This window comes from Oncorhynchus nerka, linkage group LG14 (genome assembly GCF_034236695.1).
Source record: "Oncorhynchus nerka isolate Pitt River linkage group LG14, Oner_Uvic_2.0, whole genome shotgun sequence".
In the NCBI taxonomy this organism is placed as follows: Eukaryota; Metazoa; Chordata; class Actinopteri; order Salmoniformes; family Salmonidae; genus Oncorhynchus; species Oncorhynchus nerka.
This window is the reverse complement of record NC_088409.1, coordinates 93,349,695-93,359,694: the sequence shown is the minus strand read 5'-3', so window position 1 is coordinate 93,359,694 and position 10,000 is coordinate 93,349,695. Positions and strand designations below refer to the sequence as shown.

The window sequence follows — 10,000 nt, the reverse complement described above, 5'->3', positions numbered from 1 at the left end:
TATTCACCCTGTGTGTTGGGTTGACCTTGTGTTTTGTGCGCCGGAGAATAAACTGTCAAATATCTGAAACCTGCTCTCTGCGCCTGATTCCACCCACCTTGATAAAACGTGACAGTATATACATATATATATATATATATATATATATATATATATATATATACAGTGTCGTAACAATGTACAAATGGCTAAAGTACACAAGGGAATATATTATGTCTATATACAGTGTTGTAACGATGTGTAAATAGTTAAAGTACAAAAGGAAAAATAAATAAGCATAAATATGGGTTGTATTTACAATGGTGCTTGTTCTTCACTGGTTGCCCTTTTCTCGTGGCAACAGGTCACAAATCTTGCTGCTGTGATGTCACACTGTGGAATATCACCCAGTAGATATGGGAGTTTTTCAAAAGTTTGTTTTTCACATTCTTTGTGGATCTGTGTAATCTGAGGGAAATATGTCTCTCTAATACGGTCATACATTTGGCAGGAGGTTAGGAAGTGCAGCTCAGTTTCCACCTAACCAACTAGCCTGTCTTATCTTGAAAGCCAGGTCTGCCAACGACGGCCTTTCTCAACAGCAAGGCTGTCACGTTCGTCGTAGTAACATTCGGACCAAAGCGCAGCGTGATATGGGTTCTACATGTTTATTGAATGAAACGCACAAAAACAATAAAGTACGAACGAAACGTGAAGTAAATGAAGTGCTTACAGACAACACATAAACAAGATCCCACAAACACAGGTGGGAAAAATAACTACTTAAATATGATCCCCAATTAGAGACAATGATTACCAGCTGCCTCTAATTGGGAATCATACAAAACACCAACATAGAAAAATAAACTAGAACACAACATAGACATAGATATTCTAGATTCATGCGCTGACCTAATACACCATAGTGAAACAATGGCGCTCTATGGTCAGGGCGTGACAGTACCCCCCCCCCCCCAAAAGGTGTGGACGCCTGAAACCAAATGGGGAGGGTAGGGGTTGATTAGTGTCAGTCGCGACTCCGGTGTGGGGCGAAGAACCCGCTCAGCTCACGGATTCAGCCATGGACCCGGGCTGAACACTGTGCCTGGACTGGACCTCGGTGTCAAGGAAGGCTCCTGCCCTGGAGCGGGACTGGACACCAGCTCTGGCCTGAACATTGGTCCAGAGGAAGACTCCTGCCATGGAACAGGACTGGACGCCATCTTTGGACTGGACACCGGCGCAGAGGAAGGCTCCTGCCCTGGAGCGGGAATGGACGACGTGTCTAGAAGCTCCGAACCGTCGACCTTCGCTGGAGATTCCGTACTGTGAACCATCACCGGAAGCTCTGGACTGTGAATAGGCCTTGTGCGTGGAGCCGGTACAGGGGGCACCGGACTGGTGACACACACTTCAGGGCGAGTGCGTGGAGCAGGCACAGGACGTACCGGACTGGGGAGGCGCACTGGAGGCCTAGTGCGTGGAGCAAGCACATGACGTACCGGACTGGGGAGGCGCACTAGAGGCCTAGTGCGTGGAGCAGGCACAGGACGTACCGGACTGGGGAGGCGCACTGGAGGCCTAGTGCGTGGAGCAGGCACAGGACGTACCGGACTGGGGAGGCGCACTGGAGGCCTAGTGCGTGGAGCAGGCACAGGTGGTGCCGGACTGGTGACATGTGCTTCAGGGCAAGTGGTAGGAACTGGTAGGAACTGACACAGGACGTACAGGGCTGGGAGGCGCACTGGAGACCTAGTGCGTGGAGCCGGCACAGATTTTACCAGACTGATAACACGTTCCTCAGGACGAGTATGGAGAGCTGACTCAGGTGGCATTAAACTGATAACAAGCTCCTTAGGGAAAATGTCGTGCAAATGTCGTCCTCCACCAACTCAACAACTCTCTCCGCTCTCTCTCCACCAATATCTCCATCCACTCACTGACGGTCTCTGATTCTCTCCATTCACTCTCCTCCAGTTTCTCCCTCTACTCCCAGACTGGCTCTGGTTCACTCCTCGACTCCGCCGACCTTGTGCCGCGAACCCGGCGTCGTCGCTGTTCTCTCCTTGCTTCTGCCACCAAGGCTTTTCCTTTCCCATCCAAGACCTCCTTCCATGTCCAGGATCCCTTCTCCTCCTGGGCACGCTGCTTGGTCCTGTTATGGTGGGATCTTCTGTCACGTTCGTCGTAATAACATTCAGACCAAAGTGCTGCGTGATATGGGTTCCACATGTTTATTGAATGAAACGCACAAAAACAATAACGAAACGTGAAGTAAATGAAGTGCTTACAGGCAACACATAAACAAGATCCCACAAACACGGGTGAGAAAAATAACTACTTAAATATGATCCCCAATTAGAGACAATGATTACCAGCTGCCTCTAATTGGGAATCATACAAAACACCAACATAGAAAAATAAACTAGAACACAACATAGACATAGATATACTAGGTCACCCCCTAGTCACGCCCTGACCTATTACACCATAGAGAAACAATGGCTCTCTATGGTCAGGGGCGTGAGAAAGGCTATGCTCACTGAGTCTGTACATAGTCAAAGCTTTCCTTAAGTTTGGGTTAGTCACAGTGGTCAGGTATTCTGCCACTGTGTACTCTCTGTTTAGGGCCAAATAGCATTCTAGTATGTTCAGTTTTTTTGTTAATTCTTTCCAATGTGTCAAGTAATTATCTTTTTGTTTTCACATGATTTGAACTGTGCTGCTGTCCTGGGGCTCTGTGGGGTGTGTTTGTGAACAGAGCCCCAGGACCAGCTTGCTTAGGGGACTCTTCTCCAGGTTCATCTCTCTCTAGGTGATGGCTTTGTTATGGAAGGTTTGGGAATCGCTTCCTTTTAGATGGTTGTAGAATTTAACGGCTCTTTTCTGGATTTTGATAACTAGCGGGTATTGGCCTAATTCTGCTCTGCATTAATTATTTGGTATTTTACGTTGTACGCAAAGGATATTTTTGCAGGATTCCGCATGCAGTCTCAATTTGGTGTTTGTCCCATTTTGTGAAGTCTTGGTTGGTGAGCGGACCCCAGACCTCACAACCATAAAGGGCAATGGGCTCTATGACTGATTCAAGTATTTTTAGCCAGATCCTAATTGGTATGTCAAATGTTATGTTCCTTTTGATGGCATAGAAGGCCCTTCTTGGCTTGTCTCTCAGATCGTTCACAGCTTCTGTGGAAGTTACCTGTGGCGCTGATGTTTAGGCCAAGGTATGAATAGTTTTTTGTGCGCTCTTGGGCAACGGCGTCTAGATGGAATTTGAATTTGTATTTGTGGTCCTGTGTCTCTCTGTACGGTCTGTCACTGTCAGAAGGACATTATTGTGTTCAAGGTGCAGAAGATATTCCACCAACCTCCTGTAACTGACCCCCTTTGGTAAACCTCAGGAGATGGAGGGAGAGGTAGAGGGAGGTAGAGGGAGAGGGAGAGATGGGGGAGAGGGAGAGGAGAGATGGGGGAGAGGGAGAGGGAGAGATGGGGGAGAGGGAGAGATGGGATAGAGGGAGAGGGAGAGGGACAGGGAGAGGGACAGGGAGAGGGAGAGATGGGGGAGAGGGACAGGGAGAGGGAGAGGGAGAGATGGGGGAGAGGGACAGGGAGAGGAGGAGGGAGAGGGAGAGATGGGGGACAGGGAGAGGGAGAGGGATAGATGGGGAGAGGGAGAGGGAGAGGGAGAGATGGGGAAGAGGGATGGGAGAGGTAGAGGGAGAGATGGGGGACAGGGAGAGGGACAGGGAGAGGGAGAGATGGGGGAGAGGGAGAGGGAGAGATGGGGAAGAGGGATGGGAGAGGTAGAGGGATAGATGGGGGGAGAGGGACAGGGAGAGGGAGAGGGATAGATGGGGAGGGACAGGGAGAGGGGAGGGAGAGATGGGGGAGAGGGACAGGGAGAGATGGGGAAGAGGGACAGGGAGAGGGAGAGGGAGAGGGACAGGGAGAGATGGGGGAGAGGGACAGGGAGAGGTAGAGAGGGTGAGGGAGAGGGAGAGATAGGGGAGAGGGACAGGGAGAGGGAGAGATGGGAGAGAGGGACAGGAGAGGTAGAGAGGGTGAGGGAGAGGGAGAGATAGGGGAGAGGGACAGGGAGAGATGGGGGAGAGGGACAGGGAGAGGGAGAGATGGGGGAGAGGTAGAGGGAGAGGAAGAGGGAGATGTAGAGATAGGGAGAGAAGGAGAGGGAGGGAGAGATGGGGGAGAGGGACAGGGAGAGGGAGAGATGGGGGAGAGGGACAGGGAGAGGTAGAGAGGGTGAGGGAGAGGGAGAGATAGGGGAGAGGGACAGGGAGAGATGGGGGAGAGGGACAGGGAGAGGGAGAGATGGGGGAGAGGTAGAGGGAGAGGAAGAGGGAGATGTAGAGATAGGGAGAGAAGGAGAGGGAGGGAGAGATGGGGGAGAGGTAGAGGGAGGGAGAGAGGGATAAGAGGAGATCAGCGAGGATAAAATAGTAGGTACAGGGGGGACAAAAAGTACTCTATTTTAGAGAGGTAATATCAACACATCACATAAATAACCTACCAATAACCTTCCAGGTGGAAATGATTGTGGCCTCTCGTTCTGTCTCTTATTTTTCTCTCTCTCCCTCTTTCCTCTCTGTTACGGTTTAGAGTGATGCCCTCTCCTGGAGCCGGTTGAATTACGATCCTGCGTGTCTATTCCATGGAACACACTAGCGAGAAATAAAGAATTCCCCTGATCTTGTTGATGCTTCGCTCTGACAAAACTACCCCCAGCAGATGGTCTGAACACACACTGACAGACAGACACAAACACAGAGCCAAGTCTCTGTGTCGCGCTCCAATGCAACGGAACGGCAATTATGCTTCTTGAAGTGGTCGGAAGAGTAATAATTAGGAGAGAAGCTATGCTGGGCACCAGAGTCTAACTCAGCCAGGCTGTGTCATACACTGGTAGCACTCCATTAAACACACACACACACGCACACACACACACACGTAACCGAGCCAGGCTGTGTGGTAAAAGAATGGTCGGTCTCCATTTCAAACACATTACAGGTGAGAGAGGCGGGGGTAATGACATTTACAACTTGCTCTTACGGAGACAACAGGTCTCCTATGTCAACTCTTACCCTCTCGTAATCTCTTACCCTCGGCCTCCTCCCTCCCTCAGTCTCTCTAACCAATCTCATCATTTCCTTCCTACCACCTCTCCTCCTCTGTCTCCCGATCCATCTCCCCCTCTGTCTCCTGCCCCCCCCCCCCCCCCCTCTGTCTCCTGTACCCTCTCCCCTCAATCTTCTGTCCCCCTCCCCCTGTCTCCTGCCCCTCGGTCCCCTCCCCTCAGAGAGGGGGCTATCTTCTGCCCCCCCTCTCCCTCTGTCTCCTGTCCTTCTCCACCTCTGCCCCTCTCCACTTTATCTCCTGCCCCCTCTCCCCCTCCTCCTGCCCCCACTCCATCTCCTGCCCCCTCTCCCCTCTGTCTCCTGCCCCCTCTCCCCTCCTCCTCCTGCCCCCACTCCCCCTCCATCTCCTGCCCCCTCTTCCCCTCTGTCTCCTGCCCCCTCTCCCTCTCTGTCTCCTGTACCCTCTCCTTCTCTGTCTCCTACCCCCTCTCCCTCTCTGTCTCCTGTACCCTCTCCTCCTCTGTCACCTGTACCCTCTCCCCCTCTGTCTCCTGTACCCTCTCCTCCTCTTCCTCCCGCCCCTGTCCCCTCCCCCTCCGTCTCCTGCCCCGTCTCCCTCTGTCTCCTGCCCCCTCTCCAACTCTGTCTCCTGCCCCCACTCCCCCTCGGTCTTCTGCCCCCTCTCTCCCTCTGTCTCCTATTCCCTCTCCCCCGGATGTATCCTCAGCGTTCCCTTCCCCTCTGTACTGCATTCCCATAAAAAGCTTGCCTCACTTAGACTTTTCCTATCAGCAGGAAGTTGATTAGCAGAGTAATAAAGCCTCAGTCAGACACATGTGTTTCTTATTGCAGAGGACCAGAAGACCAGAGTACCAGAGGACCAGAGTACCAGAGGACCAGAGTACCAAAGGACCAGAGGACCAGAGTACCAGAGGACCAGAGGACCAGAGTACCAGAGTACTAGAGTACCAGAGTACCAGAGGACCAGAGTACTAGAGTACCAGAGTACCAGAGGACCAGAGTACCAGAGGACCAGAGTACTAGAGTGCCAGAGTGCCAGAGGACCAGAGTACTAGAGTACCAGAGTACCAGAGGACCAGAGTACTAGAGTACCAGAGTGCCAGAGGACCAGAGTACTAGAGTACCAGAGTACCAGAGGACCAGAGGACCAGAGGACCAGAGTACCAGAGGACCAGAGGACCAGAGTACTAGAGTACCAGAGTACCAGAGGACCAGAGTACTAGAGTACCAGAGTGCAAGGGGACCAGAGGACTAGAGTGCAAGGGGACCAGAGTACCAGAGCGCAAGGGGACCAGAGTACCAGAGGACCAGAGTACCAGAGTACCAGAGGACCAGAGGACCAGAGTACCAGAGTACCAGAGGACCAGAGTACCAGAGGACCAGAGTACTAGAGTACCAGAGTACCAGAGGACCAGAGTACTAGAGTACCAGAGTACCAGAGGACCAGAGTACTAGAGTACCAGAGTGCAAGGGGACCAGAGGACTAGAGTGCAAGGGGACCAGAGTACCAGAGTACCAGAGGACCAGAGTACCAGAGTGCAAGGGGACCAGAGGACTAGAGTGCAAGGGGACCAGAGTACCAGAGTACCAGAGGACCAGAGTACCAGAGTGCAAGGGGACCAGAGTACCAGAGTACCAGAGTACCAGAGGACCAGAGTACTAGAGTACCAGAGTACCAGAGTGCAAGGGGACCAGAGTACTAGAGTACCAGAGTACTAGAGTACCAGAGTACCAGAGGACCAGAGTACCAGAGGACCAGAGGACCAGAGTACTAGAGTGCAAGGGGACCAGAGTACCAGAGGACCAGAGTACCAGAGGACCAGAGTGCAAGATGACCAGAGTACTAGAGTACCAGAGTACTAGAGTACCAGAGTACCAGAGGACCAGAGTACCAGAGTACCAGAGGACCAGAGGACCAGAGGACTAGAGTGCAAGGGGACCAGAGTACCAGAGTACCAGAGGACCAGAGTACTAGAGTACCAGAGTACCAGAGTGCAAGGGGACCAGAGTACTAGAGTACCAGAGTACTAGAGTACCAGAGTACCAGAGTACCAGAGGACCAGAGTACCAGAGGACCAGAGGACCAGAGTACTAGAGTGCAAGGGGACCAGAGTACCAGAGGACCAGAGGACCAGAGTACCAGAGGACCAGAGTGCAAGAGGACCAGAGTACTAGAGTACCAGAGTACCAGAGTACCAGAGTACCAGAGGACCAGAGTACCAGAGTACCAGAGTACCAGAGGACCAGAGGACCAGAGGACTAGAGTGCAAGGGGACCAGAGTACCAGAGTACCAGAGGACCAGAGTACCAGCGTACCAGTGGACCAGAGTACCAGAGGACCAGAGTACCAGAAGACCAGAGTACCAGAGGACCAGAGTACCAGAGGACCAGAGGACTAGAGTGCAAGGGGACCAGAGGACCATGGTGAATGGCTCTAACTGGTGAGCCATGCTGGAAGAGGCCCAGAGTGTGCCCCATGTTGTTTATAGGGTCCACAGTGGTTGAGTTTTAAGAATGCTCAGATCTGTTCCAAATGTGGACTGGAACTGCTGGGTTCTTTACGAGCAGGTAAAACACAGAACCAACCAGACTGGGGCATCAGCATGGTATCCAGAGAACACTTCTTAGTGTTGTGTTGTTTGTCTGATGTACAGTTGAAGTCGGAAATGTACATACACCTTAGCCAAATACATTTAAACTCAGTTGTTTTTTAAAGTTTTTTTTTTACAATTCCTGACATTTAATCCTTGTAAAAATTCCTTGTCTTAGGTCAGTTAGGATCACCACTTTATTATAAGAATGTGAAATGTCAGAGTAATAGTAGAGAGAATTATTTATTTCAGCTTTTATTTCTTTCATCACATTCCGGGTGGGACAGAGGTTTAAATACACTCAATTAGTATTTGGTAGCATTGCCTTTAAATTGTTCAACTTGGGTCAAAAGTTTCAGGTATCCTTCCATAAGCTTCCCACAATAAGTTGGGTGAATTTTGGCCCATTCCTCCTGACAGAGCTGGTGTAACTGAGTCAGGTTTGTAGGCCTCCTTGCTCACACACGCATTTTCAGTTCTGCCCACAGCATTTTCTATGGGATTGAGGTCAGGGGTTTGGGATGGCCACTCCAATACCTTGACTTTGTTGTCCGTAAGCCATTTTACCAAAACTTTGGAAGTATGTTTGGGGTCATTGTCCATTTGGAAGTCCCATTTGCATCCAAGATCCAAGATGTCTTCAGATGCAGCTTCAATATATCCACATAATTGTCCTCCTCATGATGCCATCTATTTTGCGTAGTGCACCAGTCCCTCCTGCAGCAAAGCACCTCCACAACATGATGCTGCCACCCCCATGCTTCACAGTTGGGATGGTGTTCTTCGGCTTGCAGGCCCTCCCCCTTTTTCCTCCAAACATAACGATGGTCATTATGGCCAAACAGTTCTATTTTTTGTTTCATCAGACCAGAGGACATTTCTCCAAAAAATTACAATTTTTGTCCCCATGTGCAGTTGCAAACCATAGTCTGGCTTTTTATGGCGGTTTTGGAGCAGTGGCTTCTTCCTTGCTGAGCGGCCTTTCAGGTTATGTCGATATAGGACTCATTTTACTGTGGATATAGATACTTTTGTACCTGTTTCCTCCAGCATCTTCACAAAGGCCTTTGCTGTTGTTCTGGGATTTATTTGCACTTTTCACACCAAAGTATGTGAAGGGTTAACACCTTTAGCTAGCTCTCCCTAATTTATCTCTAAATTAATTTAAAAACAAAAACAAATCCTTTATCTGATCTTCCCTGTTTTTGTTTTCCTCCACTTTACGGTTTGTTTTCTGTCTTTAAGTTCGGTGAGGGTTTAATTTTTCGTCCCAGTTGTTGTTGCTAGTCAACAGTCAGTGGACACCCCCATTACACTCCCGTAGACACCCCCATGACACCCCCGTGGACACCCCCATGACACCCCTGTGGACACCCCCATGACACCCCCGTGGACACCCCCATGACACCCCCATCTTTCAGAACCCCTCCTAAAACCCACACCTGTTTCGATTTGGTCGATGGTCAGTGACTTTTTGTTCGTTCTCCTTTCTGTTTGAGTGAAATGTTTTGGTTTCTTGCTGGGGAACGTAACATGCCCAACGTTTAACAAACTTCATATGGATGTCATAGTCGGCTTGTCTCGGTACAGTCAAAACACCATATTAAACAATGGCCCGCCCCCTTTTTAAATAATGGTTCTTTCCCCTTTAAACAATGGCCACGCCCCCTTTCTAAATAATGGATATTTCCCCTTTAAACAATGGCCCCGCCCCCTTTTAAAATAATGGTTCTTTGCCCTTTAAACAATGGCCCCGCCCCCTTTTAAAATAATGGTTCTTTCCCCTTTAAACAATGGCCCCGCCCCCTTTTTAAGGAAAGCAAAATGACAGCTGTATTTTCTTCTGTTGTCTAATTATTTCCTACTGACCACTTAGCATGTCTCGTAATGAGGGGGTACATGAGAGATGACACACACTACACATCTGCTAACGACAGAGTGGCTGTGAGTGGACACGTTGCTTACACAAGTGGCCCTTTAAAGAGCTGTGGAAGTAAACAAAAGGGAGGGAATGTTGTTCTGAGCTTTTGTTGAACTTTGAACCCCTTTACGCCAGGCACTCTGGTTCTCAGGCTTCGTAGTCAATGAGGTCATTTCTTCTATCGGGAGGGAATAGAGTGCGTATACACGCGAACACACACACACCGTACCTTTCTGTGTGGAGTGGGCTGTTGGGTCATGGCCATGGAGAAGCTGTGAGCTCCTTTTAGCTGGGTCCCCTCCCACAGTCTCCCCAACCTCCGCACACTGTCATCCAGAGAGGAGAGAGGAGCGCTGTGCTGACTCTGGAGGACAGGGAGAAAAGGAGAT

At 50.3% G+C, this 10,000-nt stretch overlaps 1 protein-coding gene across 1 annotated transcript in view; it reads right to left on the bottom strand.

Annotated features, from left to right (window-relative positions):
• The window catches only part of LOC115127223 (ventricular zone-expressed PH domain-containing protein-like), a 295,573-nt gene that overhangs the window by 95,564 nt on the left and 190,009 nt on the right, over nucleotides 1-10,000 (bottom strand). Inside the window, exon 13 of the mRNA XM_065000549.1 lies at nucleotides 9,841-9,975. Within this exon, the coding sequence (XP_064856621.1) occupies nucleotides 9,841-9,975 (135 nt within the window). The remainder of the gene's footprint in view (nucleotides 1-9,840; nucleotides 9,976-10,000) is intronic.